Source organism: Gymnodraco acuticeps, unplaced genomic scaffold (assembly GCF_902827175.1).
Source record: "Gymnodraco acuticeps unplaced genomic scaffold, fGymAcu1.1, whole genome shotgun sequence".
NCBI lineage: Eukaryota > Metazoa > Chordata > Actinopteri > Perciformes > Bathydraconidae > Gymnodraco > Gymnodraco acuticeps.
The window spans coordinates 5,638,379-5,658,259 of record NW_022990441.1 but is presented as its reverse complement, the minus strand read 5'-3'; the positions used below and the strand labels follow the sequence as shown (position 1 = coordinate 5,658,259).

The window sequence follows — 19,881 nt, the reverse complement described above, 5'->3', positions numbered from 1 at the left end:
GTGAAGGGCGGCTACTTGCTGGCTCAGGTGCAGGACCACGACTTCCCTCGGCTGAAGGTCAGACTCCATCAATGCAACAACCTTCTGCTCACTTTATCTTATTTTAAGCTAATTGTTCATTGGTTTGAACTTACAATGAGCACAGTTCAAAGACCAACACACAAAAAGACGAGCAGATATGATGTACACTGTACATACATAAGCAGCGTTCAAACATATAGTAGGCTTTGCTAACGTTCATAACTTAACCAGGCGACATTCAATTTTATAACAGTCACAACAGTGTGATCCATCCTCATAATATCGCTCCCACTTGTTGACAATTACATTGAAAATAAAAATGTAAATGCCATTATTATGCATTAACCATGTTCCTAATGTTTGTATAACGCTTTTCCATGTTGGATAAGTGGACTTTTAAGGTAAAGTGTTATCTCTGGTACCAACCACCAAGAGCTTCATTAACATGTATTTGTCATTTATTTATTTGAACATTTAAGTGCCTTCAATGTGAATGGGGTTGCATTAAATAACTTTTTTCATTATTAACTAAACTACAGATAATTTTCTCAATTATTGGTTTATAAAACACAAGTCAGCAAGGACCAACTCAATTTCCTATTCCAAGTGAGACATGGAAGGGCAGCACATTCTCACAATTGATAAACATATATTGTCCTGGCATTATTGTTTGTAAAGTGATAGAATTGTTTAGCAAAAGTAGCTGCAAATTCATTGTATGGATTAATTAATGATTGTGTCTCTTATTGTGAACCTTACTGGGTCATTCTGATGACAAAGAAATAAACTATACTCTATTAGAGTGAATAGAGAAACACTTGATAATTCAATTTGCTCAAGAAATTATCATGAAAGTGTATTCAAAATATGAAATAGTGTCAAAGGATGTGGTGCTCTGGTGGTTACACATTAAGACGTTTTTTTTCTTAAGCAACATGAACCTTTATCGAATATTAATCTTTCCAATTATCTTTATAATAACAGAATACAAAATTGATAATTCAAAAGTAATTTGTGGAATGTTTCATTTACCTCAGTAAATAATAAATGACAATGCATCTCTCAAAATATAATAACAGTGTTGATGATCTGCAGAGCCTCCAAAAGATTATAAAACAAAAGTACAGTTTGTGATGCAAGGTTAAATATTGGTGTGATCGTTTGATTTCCTGGTCTTTATGGCTGCATTGTGAAAGCAACATCGATTACAAACAGCCACTTCCTGGATGTTATTGTGAGAGATATGTCAGATATGGTCTGATATAACCAAATCCCAGGCAAACGTCTCCCTCTTGTGCTGAAAAAGGGGGACTGCTCGTCAGTGTTGGATTTCTAAAAGCAGCCACAGATAGCAGTACGATGGGCCGAAATATATCGACAGGATTGACAACAACCAAACATATATAAAACATGTTATAACCATCTCACAGTATGAAAATAGAGCTCTCTTGCAACAACACATGAGACTCCCAAGTGCCTCTTATACCAAATGGTACGTGCTGTTTAAACAAGAAACAAAAGCCTTAAGTGTTCATGAATCGAAAGTGAATGAAATCACATCCTGACACCTGATCAGTGCCTCTTTCTGCACCCCGATGGGAGTGTGCAGGTCGGACACCTGAAAGTTCAGCACGTCGATGTCAGACGCCCCAAACGTGGCCTCCACCTTCACCCTCTCATGCAGGAGAAACTGAACCTTCTTGTTGGTCATGGAGAGGAGACATCGGAGGAAGGTCTCTCTCAGCACAGATCGTGCATGCTGCTCTATCGGGAGCTGCTCAGCGTTTGGCTCTGACGAGGCAGAAGTGGCAATGGAGGTTCGACAGAGGGCGATGAAGCGAGGTGATTTGGGGTCAAATCCTCGGCTGTTGGGGTCGGGTCCTTTTGGCAGGCGGAGCACAGAGACTGGGGTTTGCCATGTTGAATCTTTCTGCTAATATTTATGAAAGAAAAACAAAAGTCATAAACAGTAGCAGAGCAATACACCTGCTATTAAAACAAAGCTCTCTGTAAGACATTATTTGGCATATATTCAGTTACACAGATCCCTTATTATGGACTGAAGGTGAAAACTGTGTTTTATATTATTCGATTAATCAATTAAGAACCATTAATGTATCTCAAATGCCTTGAAATCAACTAAATATATATAAAAAATATTTTATATGAATATTGTTTTACAGTTTTTAATTGAAAGTTCTTTATTTTTTCCAAAATGTTGCCCATTTTGATTTATAATGCAAAATATAATCAAAACTGAAATAAGACTTTAGTAGCACCTGGAGTAAATTCAGAAGCTACCCTGCAGTATACAAAGTCATTCAAACTAGCTGCACCTTTACCAGCTTTGATAAACAGATTAATGTATCAATAATTATAACCAAAACATATTATATTATTCTGAAATGGACTGTTCTGCATAATGAGTACTACGTTTTGGTACTTTAAGTATATTTTGATGCTAATGCTGTTGTACTTGAGTAACATTTCAAATGCAGGACTTTTACTTGTAACAGGGTCTCACTACACTCTGGTATTTCTACTTTTACCTGAGTACAAGATCTGAGTACTTCTCCCACCTCTGATCATAACTTTACAAACACTCAACAACGTCATGGGAGCGTGTTGCTATTGCTATTAACAACACTGATGACACCTGGCACCATTTGAACACAACATGACCACAAAACACACTTTCTTCCTTACACCTAACAGTGCAATGATTTAAAACACGTTTCACGAACCCCTCTTAATGTGTATCTCTCCACTAACTTACTGTTTGCTCCACTTAATAGCATCAGTGCATGTTCCTGCTACGTCTTCTTCTTCGTTGGAATGGTTACCGGATGACTAAGCAGTTTATAGGCGCATTACCGCCGCCCGGTGCAGCGGGGAGGAAAGGCAGTGACAGGGACAAAAGAAAAACATTTCTCTCTGCCAGCAGAGTGGAAGACACGGAAGAAAGAAATAGGCCTACTCAGATCATTGTTCTTTGTTCACCAGTCAATCCCAGAATCTAATATAAAATCAAACCCCAGGTCAAATATCTTTTGCAGTGTCTTTGGCATAGGTGGGAAAAATATTCAGATCTTAAAAGTAGAAGTACCAGAGTGATATGTAACTCTGTTGCAAGTAAAAGTCCTTCAATCTACATTTCACACAAGTTAAGTACAAAAGTATTGGCAACAAAATTAACTTTGAGTACCAAATGTATAGTATGCGGATCAGTCCATTTCAGAATAATATATATGTTTTGATTACAAGTATTTATGCATTAAAGTGTTATCAAAGCTGGTAAAGGTGCAGCTAGTTTTAATTACTTTGTATAGTGCAGGGTAGCTTGTGAATTTCACTCCAGGGTAAAATAAAGTATTCAAAGTCTTGATTGTGTTTCACATCAATAATCCAAACATGCAAAGTAACTAAAGGTTTTAAATACATGTAATGGAGTAAAAGCATACGATTTACCTCTGAATTGTATGGATTAAAAGTAGTAGTAGTAAAGTAATAGGACCTCAACATTTAACTTAACAACATTACTTGAATACATGTACTTAGTTACTTTACACCACTGGTCTTTGGTTATTGTGACCGTGTGCTAAATGTATGAATTTCTTTTTTAAATCTTGGCTTGAAAATGTGGCTTTGTTGCTGTTGAAAATGGAGCTGCTCATCATCATCGTCATAATCATCATCATCATTACATGTCACTTGTTAGACGCTTTTGTCCAAAACGACCTACATACACTCAACACTGTAGGCAATCCCCACAGGAGCAATTTGTTGTTGTTTTGTACATTCAAAGTTTTGCACAAATACAATCCAGATTCAAGTTTTAAAAGATTAAAATGCTTAATGTCATTGGCAAAGTCTTACCAGGCTCATCCAACAGTGCAATAAACACTATACCTGAGATAAAAAGAGAAAAAGGAATACAATATGCAATAACACACTAAACATAGTGATTATTGCTCATAATAGACATAATCCTAATATAATCATTACTATGTTATTAGTATTTGAAGTATTGCACATGTTTTACATGTTTTTTAACATGTTTTGTTGGTTTTGCATAAGATTGTTTAAGCTATTAATGCTGAAAACAGTCCATTACCAGTCTATTGAGTCAGAGTGCATGACCCTCTGAGGAAGCAGTTACTGTAAACAGTGATGGCCACTGGCGGTTATGACTTCCTGCGGAGTTCTGTATTGCATCTAGGTGGAATCCACGTGGGTGAGCGTCATTACCCAAGATCATAAGTACCTTGGACAGGATCTTTATCTCTCTGTTACAGCCGACAATGAGTCAGCTCAGCTCCTACATCATCAGTGGCCTCGTGATACAGTTAATTGGCTCAGTCGGCATCCGTTGCCCTCATTCTGCTTCCGAGCACATGACAGTAAACAGGATAGAACATGTCCCAAAGGACTCCTGAAAGATGCTAGATGTGACCATATTTGGAGGAAAGGCTGAAGCTGGGGAGGACCTGGTAATACAACACATCCTCACTCCCAGGTCGGCCTATGTTGACGTTATGTCAAGTTCCCTGTCGGCTTTTTCCAACGCAAGGGGGGGGCCTTAGCGTCCATTTTCAACGCAAGGGGGGCCCCTTAGCGTCCATTTTCAGCTTTCCGGGATGTCCATATGCTTCTATAGACGCTCATGGAAGCACGGCATTCGTTTGTGTCGGCTGCCCTTAAAGGCAATGTGAGCGTCCATTCTCATTGGATAACGGAGAATTGTACACCCGGAAGTAAGTATTCCCCTTACTGTCGATTGAGTTTACAGTGATATCTGCACTACTCATCGACTAAAAAACACCAGATTATCCTTGATAATTACACAACATTGATTGGTTTAAATTGTGTGCAATGCTTTTGTATTTTTCCCCTTCGATTCGGAGAAACAAATATTTTTTCGGAGTAAAGGATGGCAGAAGACACTACACTACCCAGAATCCCCAGCTATCGTTTGGACTACAAACGATTTGGAAAAAATATTTGTTTAGAGATACACATTAAGAGGGGTTCGTGAAACGTGTTTTAAATCATTGCACTGTTAGGTGTAAGGAAGAAAGTGTGTTTTGTGGTCATGTTGTGTACAAATGGTGCCAGGTGTCATCAGTGTTGTTAATAGCAATAGCAACACGCTCCCATGACGTTGTTGAGTGTTTGTAAAGTTATGATCAGAGGTGGGAGAAGTACTCATATCTTGTACTCAGGTAAAAGTAGAAATACCAGAGTGTAGTGAGACCCTGTTACAAGTAAAAGTCCTGCATTTGAAATGTTACTCAAGTACAACAGCATTAGCATCAAAATATACTTAAAGTACCAAAACGTAGTACTCATTATGCAGAACAGTCCATTTCAGAATAATATAATATGTTTTGGTTATAATTATTGATACATTAATCTGTTTATCAAAGCTGGTAAAGGTGCAGCTAGTTTGAATGACTTTGTATACTGCAGGGTAGCTTCTGAATTTACTCCAGGTGCTACTAAAGTCTTATTTCAGTTTTGATTATATTTTGCATTATAAATCAAAATGGGCAACATTTTGGAAAAAATAAAGAACTTTCAATTAAAAACAATATTCATATAAAATATTTTTTATATATATTTAGTTGATTTCAAGGCATTTGAGATACATTAATGGTTCTTAATTGATTAATCGAATAATATAAAACACAGTTTTCACCTTCAGTCCATAATAAGGGATCTGTGTAACTGAATATATGCCAAATAATGTCTTACAGTGTCACAATCTTAAGGAGAACCCAAATGCAGCACTCGAGAAACCAAGGAGAATTGGTAATACACTTTATTGGAGATTCCACTGGATCTGAGGAATTCCAACCGAGCAGTTTAACGCACCGGAGGACAGCGGGCAGAAGGTGAGTCAGGGACAGGCAGAGAGTCAGGGAGTAAGCGAGGCGGTCAGCGGGGATACAGGCAGGGTCGGATAACAGGCCAGACAGGATAGTCGAGGGACAGGCAGGATCAGGGAACAGGCAGAGCAGGCAGATCGAGGACAGGCAGGGTCGGAACCGGGTAGGCAATCTAGTTTCAAACGCGGGAAAGACAAGCATGAGGCAAAGTACAATCTGGCAAAGAGTGCGGGTTTAAATACTGGCAGAAGCTAGTGTATGTCGGAGAAACAAATATTTTTTCGGAGTAAAGGATGGCAGAAGACACTACACTACCCAGAATCCCCAGCTATCGTTTGGACTACAAACGATTTGGAACAAATATTTGTTTCTCCGAATCGAAGGGGAAAAATACAAAAGCATTGCACACAATTTAAACCAATCAATGTTGTGTAATTAACAAGGATAATCTGGTGTTTTTTAGTCGATGAGTAGTGCAGATATCACTGTAAACTCAATCGACAGTAAGGGGAATACTTACTTCCGGGTGTACAATTCTCCGTTATCCAATGAGAATGGACGCTCACATTGCCTTTAAGGGCAGCCGACACAAACGAATGCCGTGCTTCCATGAGCGTCCATAGAAGCATAAGGACATCCCGGAAAGCTGAAAATGGACACTAAGGCCCCCCCCCCCCCCCTTGCGTTGAAAATGGACGCTAAGGCCCCCCCCCTTGCGTTGGAAAAAGCCGACACAGGACTTGACATAACGTCAACATAGGCCGACCTGGGAGTGAGGATGTGTTGATTTTTCCCCTTCGATTCGGAGAAACAAATGTGTTTTCGGAGTAAAGGATGGCAGAAGACACTACACTACCCAGAATCCCCAGCTATCGTTTGGACTACACCATGTGCTCTGTTTGACGTCACGTGATTTCTCCCTGAAGAAAAAAAAAACATGGCCGAACTTCGTTTTATTCTCGATGGAAAATGCCTATTTTAAAGTTAGTTTGGCCATTAAAATGCGTTTTGATGTCATTTGATGCGAGAAATATGAGTTGTTATTTCAGATTATGTGTGCAGTGGATGTACATGATCTTTAGTTTGCTAGTTATTACGAAGATTATATAACGCGTCCATAACGTTTTCATTGTTACCAAGGTGGTTAAAGACAAAAACATGAAAAAGCTAAGAAAAAAAACTATTGAATACAATATATTTGGAGCAACTTAATTTATAAATGGTTGTCAACTTAAAAACGTGTGTTCACAATTATGGTAATTAAGTACATACAACTTAAAATTACATTTAAATTATATGGTAAAACAAGTTGGAACAACTTAATTTTTGGAGTAATCAACTTCAAAACTTGTGTTTATGCTACCAATTATTAAGTAAGTGGTAATTAAAAACACCTCTGATTGTAGAGGAAAAGCCTTCCCCCTTAACTCAATAAACATCGATGCAAACTGTTGCCTTGACGCCTTGATTTTCTTTGTTGAGCCAAGGCATTTGTTTTTAGAGTGTAGTAGAGGCTACTGTGAGTGTAAAAATACTTTGGTTACTATTGTGATATCGCTTTTTATTAAAAATGAATCTCGGTGAAACAGATCAAGGACATGCTTCTTGAGGTAGGATTGTTATTTAGAGTTGTCATTGAAATGCAAGTTGTTGGCAGTCACCCATTCAAAATATATTCATTTAGGTCATTTCTCTTTTTTTTCTTTTTCAAAAATAGCACAATACAATTGAAGTATGCAGAGAACTATAGCCATCCGCTGCCTTGTCGTGTACCTTGGAGAAAAGGAAGAGGACCTTTTCAAGGAGTTTAGCGACGTAATTAAAAAATCTTGAAATAAAATAAAATCCATGGGCACAGGACAAAAGCACTGCTCTCTGTCAGTTACATTTTGAAGCATATTGCACTTTTGGCCACACCCCAATCAATAATATCTTAGCAACGTTCAGCATGGATAGGTGTTGACAGCAATAGCGTGGGAAAAGGATTGTGTAACATATGAAAAGTGGCTTCTGCTCTTCTCTTAACCAGTTCAAATATTGTATGGAACCTGCAAAAAAGATGAGAAGATACACTAAAACTTGCACGGTTGTGATTGACAAAATCTGTCCACATGCATTTAAACACTAGGCAAAGTACTCAAAAGCACCTCTGTGTGTCTTCAGGACCACATTGCCATGACGACACACACATGCAGACTCAATAGGTGAAAACAATACCAGCGTTGCTTTAGCAGCTGGTAATAATGGCTCTGAATGAGCTAAGAGTGATAGTTTAAAAAGTATGCAATTACCTAATTCATTATCTCTTATGCGCTAACCTATTATTTAATGTGCTTCAAAAGGACATGAATATCGCCTTCATCAGTGACCGGTCCACCCCAGGATCTGACCATACCATGGCAACCATCGTGGTCGAGGCAAACAAATGAATGAGCAAGCATTCTGCGTTAAATGTGTTCATACTGTTTGAAATAATGACTGTCGGCAGTGTAACATCTTTGTTACATCTTTTGTAAAATGGATGTGTGTGATCTGCAGATTGGTGGCCATTGAGAGTTTGTTTCTGTAGTTTTACAAAAACTTTACAGATTTGACATATTTGGCACTGGTTTCAAATATGCAAAGGCCTCTAACTTCGATGTGATGGCAGCATTTATTTGCTGTGTCCCCATGTCCCATGGTAATATGGCTAATGTGTTTATTTATTATTTGTGGTGCAATTTAAATGTGTTATTTCTCTTTTTTTTCAAGATTTAAATGAAGCTCAGCACAAGTTCTTTCAGGAAGACTGGGTGTATATACATTCACTCCGCAGCTGCATATAATCAGCTCATCACAGGCATTCTCTTCAACCTATTACATTTCACCTCATTCTCCAGCAGCCAATCAACGTGCTGCAGCCAAACTATAAAATGGTTCTCCTCTCTCCTGCAGTCAGCTGTGATTTCAGGTGTTCATGCACCTTATCATATGGCATGTGTCAGTAAATGTTAAAACAAAAATGAATTCTCTCCTGATTGAAACATCATGTGTTGAAATAAACAACTGCAGTTCAAAATAAAAAGTGAATTGTCTAATATTTTTGTTGTGGAATCAAGTAATTTCTTTCTTTAAAGGCAAAAACATGAAAAAGCTAAGAAAAAAAACTATTGAATACAATATATTTGGAGCAACTTCATTTATAAATGGTTGTCAACTTAAAAACGTGTGTTCACAATGATGGTAATTAAGTACATAAAACTTAAAATTCCTTTTAAATCATACGATAAAAGAAGTTGGAGCAACTTAATTTTTGGAGTAATCAACTTCAAAACTTGTGTTTATGCTACCAATTATTAAGTATGTGGTAATTAAAAACACCTCTGATTGTAGAGGAAAAGCCTTCTCCCCTAACTCAAATAACTTTGTTGCTTTAAGACAATTTCATTAGAAGTTGTCTTAACTCAATTAACATTGATGCAAACTGTTGCGTTGATTTTCTTTGTTGAGCCAAGGCATTTGTTTTTAGAGTGTACGTAACCGGATATATGATTACCTAGAAGAGCGTCAGGACTTTTTAGGCATATGATAGCTATGTGACAACGATTAACATGATGATTCAGCCTCTATGGAGATAGACATATGACTGTCATGTTTATTGCTTACGCAGGCCATAGCTAATCTGAACTAAACATTGAATACTGATTTGAACCGGTATTCTGCATCTTGTGACTGTAACACTCTCTTGTATATAAAGCATGTGAAGGACACTGTTCAGGGAACTATTTGTCCCATGCAGCTTTGTGTGTGATGACTACTTCCATTCTTGCAGGGATAATAAATACATACACATATGTATCCTGATATTGAAGATCAAGCCGGTGACGAGTGATATTTTTATATTATGTGCCTCTTGGGATGATGATGTTGATTTGTTGTTGATATAGTTCATATATGTTTCCCCAGATAATTAATTGTAATGAATTAATCCCATGACCTTTCACAACCATGGAAGGTCATGGGATCTATTTTGGACCTAAAAGTCCCATATAACATGAAAAAGTTCATGTTTACTAAAGCTCCAAAGAAATAATGAAATAACTTGCTCTCTTTAAAAAAAAAAACAATTAGCATGCATTCTCCAACTCTGGCATTATTGAGTTAATACAAGCCTTTAAATCTGACTTGCCCAATTAGTTTGGTATATTCAACATTATCATTATTTTTATCGCAAGCTTATAATCTGAATATGTTAATAACGAGTAAATACTTTTGTTAAATAAGTGGAGTAAAAGTACAATATTGGCTTGGAATAGTAATAAAAGGATGTTACCATTTCTGAAATGTCATCAAAAACTGAGGCATGCAAGGGATCCCTCCAGACAGTGATGTAATGCATACTAAATAGATGGCAGTGTACAGTAAATCAAGAAGCAATTTATATTATTTGTCAGTTTAGAAAACTCAACTGGCATTCCCATTTTTAAATCAAAGGTGTTGAGGATTTGTATGTAATTCCTATCTTTTAGTAATATTTTATTTAACAGAACATTCTCTCCTAACATCCTAATAACATCCTATTATGTAGACGTTAAGATGTATCAGCCCACATCTAATGAGGGTAAACAATGGCCATGTGTTCTCTGATTGCATGCCAGGAAGACAGAACGTCACAGAAAGTGAAGATACGTCATTTTCGTAATTGCTGTGAAATGGTGCTTATCTTCTGGGAAACACACCATTTTTTGCGGCCTGCCAGTAAACCCAAAGCAGAAGAAGAATAAGTGACGTCAGCGGCTTCATTTGCCTAACCCTAACCCCCAGGGACTTATTCCGGTGTGAACGCGATCTGTACTTAGTTCAGTCAGACAACTCACGTGTTCCTTTAACATGTTTATTAGAAGCAGCATATAGTTGAGTTTGGCGACTAGGCTCGGGCATCATCACTCCATAGATATACATAGCACGATGAGTGATGATTAAATAACTAACCCCCGAGCCTACAGGTGGAAGCTGGGGTGGTGGTGGGGCAGGCAAGCAGCAGCGACGTAGAGGTAGCTGCAGCAATAGCAGCAGCAAGCAATGCATGGAGAGAGATCTGGCAGGTTAAATAGAGCGGCATATTAAGGAGACTCTGTTTGGTTGGTTGTAGAGTGGCAAGGGGGCGTTATGTATGAATGCAGCATAAGTGCTCGAGTTGACTGCCTGAACTAGCTCGCAGGCTTCGCCCCATTTTAGTCAGACAACTCACGTGTTCCTTTAACATGTTTATTAGAAGCAGCATATAGTTGAGTTTGGCGACTAGGCTCAGGCATCATCACTCCATAGATATACATAGCACGATGAGTGATGATTAAATAACTAGCCCCCAAAACTGCGTGGAGATTAGATACTATCCCCCAAAACTGCGTAGCCCGAGCCTGACGCTGGTGATGTAAGACTGATAAGCAGAGGGCCTGGCGAGCTGCCATGTGGCCATTCCCCCTAAGCACAGCGGCTTTAAGGGGAATATACTACTAAGTGAGACTGCTATGTGTAGGCCTGAGGAATAGCCCAGAGCCGATTCTTCCCTGAGCACAGCGGCTTTGAGAGGAATATACTACCTTTATATGCTACCTAATGAAACTGCTATGTGAAGGCCCGGGAACAGCCCGAAAAGCCATCCCCCTTAAGCACCACGGCTTTGAGGGGAATATACTACCTAGTGACTGCTATGTGAAGGCCCGGGAACAGCCCGAAAAGCCATCCCCCTTAAGCACCGCGGCTTTAAGGGGAATATACTACCTAGTGACTGCTATGTGAAGGCCCGGGAACAGCCCGAAAAGCCATCCCCCTTAAGCACCACGGCTTTGAGGGGAATATACTACTTAGTGACTGCTATGTGAAGGCCCGGGAACAGCCCGAAAAGCCATCCCCCTTAAGCACCGCGGCTTTAAGGGGAATATACTACCTAGTGACTGCTATGTGAAGGCCCGGGAACAGCCCGAAAAGCCATCCCCCTTAAGCACCGCGGCTTTAAGGGGAATATACTACCTAGTGACTGCTATGTGAAGGTCCGGGAACAGCCCGAAAAGCCATTCCCCTTAAGCACCACGGCTTTGAGGGGAATATACTACCTAGAGCAGGGGTGCCCAACCTTTTTTGAACCGAGAGCTACTTTTAAAGTTGCCAGTCTGCCGAGATCTACCAGTCCAAATAGAGAGGCGTAGCCATTACTGACAGCCTACTACCAGGTAAATACACACTTCTACTTGTATAAAACTGACCTTTGTACGATGAATACTTCATAAAATACTGCAGATCCTTTATCTTACCTCTTTCTAGTCTACACACATACAAGTATTTAACTGAAGTTACACAACAGTGTTGTTGATACAGAGTTGGAGTTCATTCACACGTCACATACTACAGTGGGTAATGTTTTCAAGAAACATTGAACAGTGCTGCCACATATGACACAGGAAAAAATAAAAGACTCTGAACTCTTTCTTTGCCATTATATAAAAATAGTGTTGCTACAAAAGTATAAATTAGGCTTACTAATAAGACAACTCAGATCTGAAGCTACACAGGAATCTGCTGCCAAAGTGCAATAAAAAAGACAACATTAATAGAATCAAACCCTTTTTTTGTTGCATTTTAGTAGAGTATAAAAAGAAATGCCTTTAAAATAGGATGCAAGCAACACTAGTTTCTTAACCTGAATTGAAAATAGACTATAATCAATTTAAGTTTGCATTCTTATACCATTTTGTAAAATAATTATAATGAATAAGTTCAAACAAACTAAAACTTACAGCTGATTAATAACGGTATCTAACTTGAGTTTTTATCAAAAACCTGTTGAAATGCTTCTGTTATTTTTACTGTCCCCAAAAGCGCGTCGGCAGCCTCCAGGAATGCTTCTTTCACAACTTCGCCGTCTTTGAAAGACTTCATGTGTTTTGCAAGAACGTGACTGACACGATAAGATGCTCTGGCAGCAGCCTTGCTCTTGTTGTTGGGCCTGGTGAAAATGGACTGCTGTGCATTTAGCTGTTCTTTCAGGCCCCTCCCCTTTTGGGAGCGTAGGGCAGAATTAGGAGGGAATTCCGTCTCGTTGCGTTTGTGCACTGTTTTGAAAATGCCGCTCCTAAATTACCCTTCTTCGATAAAGCAACGCTCGCATTGCAGATGAGACAGATGGACTTTGAATTGGAATAGATACAAAAATAATCATCCTCCCACTCGGAGTGAAAATTATATATGTTTTGCTTCTGCCATAATTGCGGTCTTGTGTGTGTGCGGACTGTCACTCCTGTTGACACGGACAATGTCAGCGAACTAGTGCACTGCCCACTGCCCACCAGCCACGCCCCGACACATGGGGTCACGCTGGCCAATAAAAAAAAAACAAAAAAAAAACATACCAGCTGAAGAAAATATATACTATCTAAGAAAGTATGTGGGTGGACCCGCCAAGAAGGCCATAGAGAGCTACTTCCTGCTAGGCACAGAGTCAGCCTATCATGCCGCGTGGACCATCCTAGAAGAGAGGTACGGTAATCCTTTCCTCATTGCTAAGGCCTTCAGAGATAAGCTTGATGCATGGCCCAAGATAAGTTCCAAAGACAGCGTAGAACTTCAAGAGCTCTCTGACTTCCTTCGCAGCTGTGAGGCTGCCATGTCACAGATCAAAGGACTTGAGGTACTTAACGACTGCAACGAAAACCAAAAGATGCTTGCTAAACTTCCAGACTGGTTGACCTCAAGTTGGAACAGAAAGGTCACAGAAATGGAAGAACAAAATCACACGTTCCCAACCTTCAGCCAGTTTGTTAAATTTCTCACACGTGAAGCCAAAATAGCTTGCAACCCAATAACATCTCTCCATGCTCTCAAATCAAGAGAAAGCGAAAAAGGCAAGATTTTAACGAACAGAAGTCCTGTATCAAACGTATTGACTACAGAGACAAATGAAACAGCAGACGCCACAAACTGTCTTTTCTGTGAGAAGACAGGACACGGTCTGCACAAATGTTACAAATTCATGAGACAATCTCTGAGCGAGTCAAGTTTGTTCAAGAAAATAAGTTGTGCTTTGGCTGTTTAAAATCTGGCCATCGCTCAAAGGAATGTAAAAACAGAAAGATGTGCGAAACATGCGAAAAGGGACATCCAACTTGTCTCCACGACAATCGCACCAGAGAAGAAAGAATGTCAAGAAACCATGATGGTGCAAGAGAAAGCACAATGGAACGTCCACAAGGTAAAGCGGCAAGCACACCACATGAGGCAACATCCAATACAGTCTTCCAGAATATTAAATTCCCCCATACATCCACAATCGTTCCAGTGTGGGTGTCAGCCACAAGTGAGCCACATAGGGAAATACTTGTGTATGCACTCCTCGATACACAGAGTGACACAAGCTTTATTCTTGAAGAAACGGCAAAGGCTCTTCACACAAAGAATGAAACAGTGCAGCTAAAGCTCTCCACAATGGCTTCAAGAAACACAGTCGTGTCATCAGGGCCGCCTCTGGCCAACTTGGGGCCCCAAGCGACATTGTGAGATGAGGCCCCCCCCCCAACCGACAGGAGTGAACTTTTTTTTTTTGGAAACAAAGTAGGCTACTTTGCAAATATAATTCCTGTTTATTATTATTATCAACGGTTACTTTTTTATACAGTGAGGTAAATGGTAAATGTGCATGTATGTCGTTCAGTATGGGTTTACAGGTGAATTTTGCATTTCCTGCCAAATACTAGCCTCAAAAAGATAAAAACATAATTAATGCAAATAAACTACTTCTACTAATAATGATAATCATAATCAATTCAATAATAAAAATACTATATTGTTTTATTATAATATAGTTGTAATATAGTCAAGACAATACATGCTTATGACATGCTCAAAAACTGATATTTCTTAAATCTGTATTGTAGTTCCCTCTGTCAGCAATGTATCAACAACTACACACACATTTCTATCAGTATTTATCTGTGTTGTGGTTGACATGATGATGACTGTTAGGAGTTAAGGGGAGAGGCTGAGCATCACCATGAAATGTGCAAATTGACATACAAATTAATAAGAGGGGAACAAAATGCTCCATGTTTTTTAAGCTGTAAACTTTAACTGTTATGTAAGCCAACTAGACAGACAGTTTATCACTCTTCCTACATCAGCAGATAAAAGGCATCACATAATGAATGAATGGTAAATAAAGAATGCTGGAAATAACTGCATCTCCATTAGCCTATGCTCTGCAGAGACTGCCTTCTTCATGTCGTGAATTGCAGCTGATGTTTTAAGATGGCAATTTGACTTAAATACAACATTCGTAAGTTGTACATTTGACTCATTCAATAACCCACCTTCGAGTGATGCGCTAGTTTCTTCATGTTTTGTTTTTTGCGCCGGACTGAAACTGTCTTTTCACCGACATCTCTTCACCTGCACTAGTGGCCGTATCAAAGCCGTGATTGGTCAGATGTCGATTCATTGCAACGGTGTCGGGTTTCAAACGTGCTCCTCTTGTCACCTCTCACGGCCCGTTCACACAGCGGCGTGCGCCGCACTCTCACTCTCGCGGGGGGTGCGCGGAGAACTGAGCGGAGAACTGCGCACAGCAGCTGAGGCCCTCTGGGCGGGGCCCCCTGTGCAAGGCGGGGCCCCATGCAGCCTGCGTGATTGGCCTGTAGGGAGGGGCGGCCCTGCATGTCATGCAGGAAGCTAACTGGTCTCCAAGTGAGAGGAATCTACTCGGACAGGATAATACCTATGCCAGTAACCTACTCAAGAGAATTCATCCCTGCAAGCAGAGACCATATTCCCACACCAGAGACAGCAAAGGCATGGCCTCATCTTGAACACCTCGCAGATGAGATCGCTCCTCAACAAAGCTGTGAAATTGGCCTGCTTATCGGCTACAACTGTCCTCAAGCTCTCGTCCCAAGAGAAGTGGTGCCTGGTGAAGAAAACCAGCCCTTTGCACAGAGAACAGATTTGGGCTGGAGTGTTGTCGGCTTTAGCAATCCCTGTCTCGACATTGGAGATATGATTGGAGTAAGTCACCAGGTAACCGTGAAGCAAGTGATACCAAGTCTCCAGTCTTCAAACCTCCCAAGGGAAGTACACTACGTCTGTAGAACACAGATTAAGGAAGTCTCACCTGCAGATGTGGTGGAATCTGACTTTTTCGAAAGAGCTTCTGAAGCTGATTAGGCCTCTAAAGGTCTCACAGCACAGCAACTTCAAGCCTCAAATTGGTTCACAGGCCCTGACCTACTTTGGCAGAAAGAGCTACCAAGTGGAGAAGTCAAAGTGGGAGAGATCGTGAGTAGTGACCCAGAGCTTAAGAAGGCCCAGGTTCATGATACCCAGGCAAACTAAGTAAAGTCGCTACTAGATCACCTTCACAAATTCTCAGACTGGTCAAGAGTGGTTAAAGCCTTTGCCAGACTCAAGCGCCTTGCAAAGGAAATTAAAGGTCTCAAGCCAAGGTCCTGTGAAGCCACACGCTTAGAGGAGAGGAGAGAAGCAGAGCTGACCATAATCGAGATGGTTCAAGAAGCAATACTTTCTCAAGAAATAAAGTGCCTTCAGCAGCATAAGGAGTACAATCTCCAACAAAGACCAAAGTGGATCAAGGACCGCAGAAACGTCAAGGTAAATGACGTTGTCATTCTGCAAGACAACACTATACCCCGTGACCAATGGAAGCTGGCCAGGGTTGTGGAAGTGTACCCAGGAGGGGATGGAAGAGTGAGAAGGCTCAAGCTGCTTATCAGCGACTCTACCCTGGATGGAAAGGGAAAGCGCCTCGCTAAACCTGTCTACCTCGAAAGGCCTATTCACAAGACGGTGTTGTTGATGGAAGCAGACTAAGACTCTGAACAGTTACTCTAACTCACACTCTGCACTTAAAGGAATGGTATGCTCATGACACTCATTTTTAAATAATTATCATCCGATAAAACAGACCAGTCTCTGCCAGTCTTTTTTTTTTTTTTTTAATCCGATGACATTATCAGTGATTTTAAACTGATTAATTACCGAAATAACATCAACACTGTGGGCGGCGCCATTTTACCGGACGTGACGTAAACCATGCGTTTGGTTTCGAGGACACGTTGATGTTCATGTTATTTACTGTAGTTACTCTCTTCAAATATGCCTCATTGTATCGCGAAACATTGCCACAATAGGCTACATGCACAGTCACTTCCGCATTCTACTCATAGCGGCCGATTCATTTCCTGTTTGAAAATGACGACCTTCTACACCCGCTGCCTACAAGAGCTTCCGAAATTAAAAATGTCAGATGTTCATCGGATTTGCCGGACGACTAAAGCCCCAGCCAGCAAACTCGATAAAGGCTTCAAATTATATGCTGCGTCATATATACACAACTATGAAGGTAAGAAGGTAACCGGTACTAAACAGCTAGCTTATGCTCCGGGTTACGCTAACATTAGCTGTCAAAAGCTAGGTAACGCCAGAGCCCTATAGTATAACTACTATTATTATTATTATTATTATACTACTACTATAGTAGACTACTATAGGGCTCTGGGTAACGCTATGTACTGTTTCTGGTGTTAATTCTTTAAAACATTAGCCATTTTGCTAACAAATACTATCGTTTAATAGCCTTATAGCCTAGCCAAGGTTATCTTGTTGTTAGCCACACTGCATAATGGTATCAGCTTTTGTAAAGCAATGTTGCCATAGATGTGTTGACGTGAGTATAGATCTAACGCTGTTGCTCTGTTTTTCTTCATTCAGTGTCCAATAAAGACAGGCTGACAGGGCAGGTCAGCGTGAGAGCCTTGTGCTACAGGTCAATGCAGAAGAGCGAGACAGCACACAGTTTGAGTGTAGGCAGGCAGCATTGACACTGTTCCCCCCTGTTTATTGAGTTTCAGTTCAGTTAAACATTAGTTTACCTTAAGGGAATCTCAACAGTGTCCTACTTCTCCCTGCTTTATCACAGCTGATTGGTCAGATATTATTACATTGATTATGGATGTGTAAGTTTGGGGGTTCAAATATATAGTAAAAACTGCTTTAATACAATTTTCAAGGCATCTTAGTTTCCAAAGAAAGTTCATTGTGGTATTGTAGGGTAAGAGGGTAACACTAAGCATTCAGGAATACATGCTTCTTCTAGGATAATGGGTCAGTAAAAATAACCAATAATTCTACTCATAATAACCTCCTGGCTCATAGTAACAAGTGAGGTTACTAATCACTAGTATTTCTTCTCTCTTTTTTAGATAACGCTTCGTGATTCATCACCAGTGGTGCTCACGCACAACCAGTGCTCCTGTGTTGCAGGAACTGTTTTGTGCAATCACACAGTAGCATTGCTGTTCCAAACAGCACACTACACTGAACTGAACATGCCAGTTGTGCCACCTGTGCATAGCTGTACTGAATCGGAACAGCAATGGCACAAGCCGCGAACAATGGTAATGTCAATGAGGTTCAAATACTTGTAATCTTTCACAGAGTTTTTGTTTTAAAGTGACTCAACGAACAGTAATTGTCTTTTCCTTAAGGGTGTGAAGCCAGGGCCCATCAACTCCATGGTCTTCACCAAGCCTGTACCAAATAGGATGGTGCAGACTGGAGTAAGGTAATTTTAGCTGGAAAATTGTGTTTCCTGTGTTTTTAAAATTCATAATTCTGGTGCTGTATTCCTAACCTTTATTGTTACATTAATGTGCTATATTGTCTTTGCCATTCTTTGTAGGAGTGGATTCTACAGAGGCATGGTGGGGCCATTACCAGATCCCTGCCTGTTCAGAGTTACGGAGGCATACTCAGCATTCAGCATTGAAGACAGGCCGCTTGTGACCACAATGAATATGAGACCTGACAAGCCCCTTGTGGAAAGTGCCTTCGGGATTGTGCAGGAGGGCAGTGTTCTGTCCTATCAGATGCCTGCTTTGACGTCTCGGTACACCACACTTCACACTGACACACCACCAACACCCCACTTGCCCATAGAGGGGTATGTGATCTTGCCATGTGATTTACCGCTGGTGTGCTCAGAAGAGGAGCAACTACATATGAACAGCTTATCTGTTGATTTGGAAATGTCTGACAAAATTGAGGAGGCTACCCGTGAGCAAAGCTCTAGCTCAGAGTGGCATCTGCTCCGCAAACCCAGGGTTACTGCCTCTAGGTTTAGAGAGATTTGTCACGTCAGAGGTGAGAGCTCTCCTAACTCTCTTGCAGAGCGAATACTCAAAGGTACAAGGCAGACTGCAGAAATGAGGAGAGGTGCTGAGATGGAGCCCACAGTAGCAGCTGAATACAGTAGACTGGCAAACGTGAACTACTCCCCTTGTGGCCTTGTCATTCACCCCTCTACGCCCTGGCTTGGTGCCTCCCCTGATGGAGTTGTTTTTGACCCAACAGAATATCCCCAATTTGGCCGTGTTGAATTCAAATGTCCCAATGTCCCAAATTATGTCGACTGCAAATATGTGCAGATGGAATGTGGCTCCCCTAAGCTCAAGAAAAGCCATGCCTATTACTGGCAAGTACAGGGTCAACTTCTTGTATCTGGGATGCAGTGGTGTGATTTTGTAGTGTGGGCACAAGAGGACTACCTGGTGCAAAGAATATACACAGATCCAGAAGTGCAAAGAGCAATCAGAGAAAAAGTAGACTTTTTTTATTTATTTTTTTACACATACATGCCGAAGTACCTGTCATTAAAAAAGTAGTGGGCACTGTAGCCATTGTTAACTCTGTAAGCAGTTAGCTGCTAGACCCTGGCTCAGCCGTCATTGTTTTTAGGAGGCAATCCCTCAATCATGTGTTCTGAATGACAACAAAATGTGATTTCAATATTTTGTTTTTGATATATATTGTTTGTCACATTTCATATATGTAAATAAATATACAATTGTATTTAAAAAGACAATAAAGTGAAGTGATTTGTGTAATGAATAGTAAATCAGTGCATTTGTAAGAAATCATCAACGCATTG

At 40.3% G+C, this 19,881-nt stretch overlaps 1 protein-coding gene across 1 annotated transcript; it reads right to left on the bottom strand.

Annotated features, from left to right (window-relative positions):
- Window positions 1-1,029: 1,029 nt before the first annotated feature.
- Window positions 1,030-3,906, bottom strand: gemin7 (gem (nuclear organelle) associated protein 7). Its single transcript, XM_034225582.1, has 2 exons — window positions 3,898-3,906; window positions 1,030-1,954 (listed from the first exon to the last, which is right to left on the bottom strand). The coding sequence occupies exons 1-2, from the start codon at window positions 3,904-3,906 to the stop codon at window positions 1,553-1,555; spliced, it is 411 nt and encodes a 136-aa protein (XP_034081473.1). The 3' UTR covers window positions 1,030-1,552.
- Window positions 3,907-19,881: the final 15,975 nt, after the last annotated feature.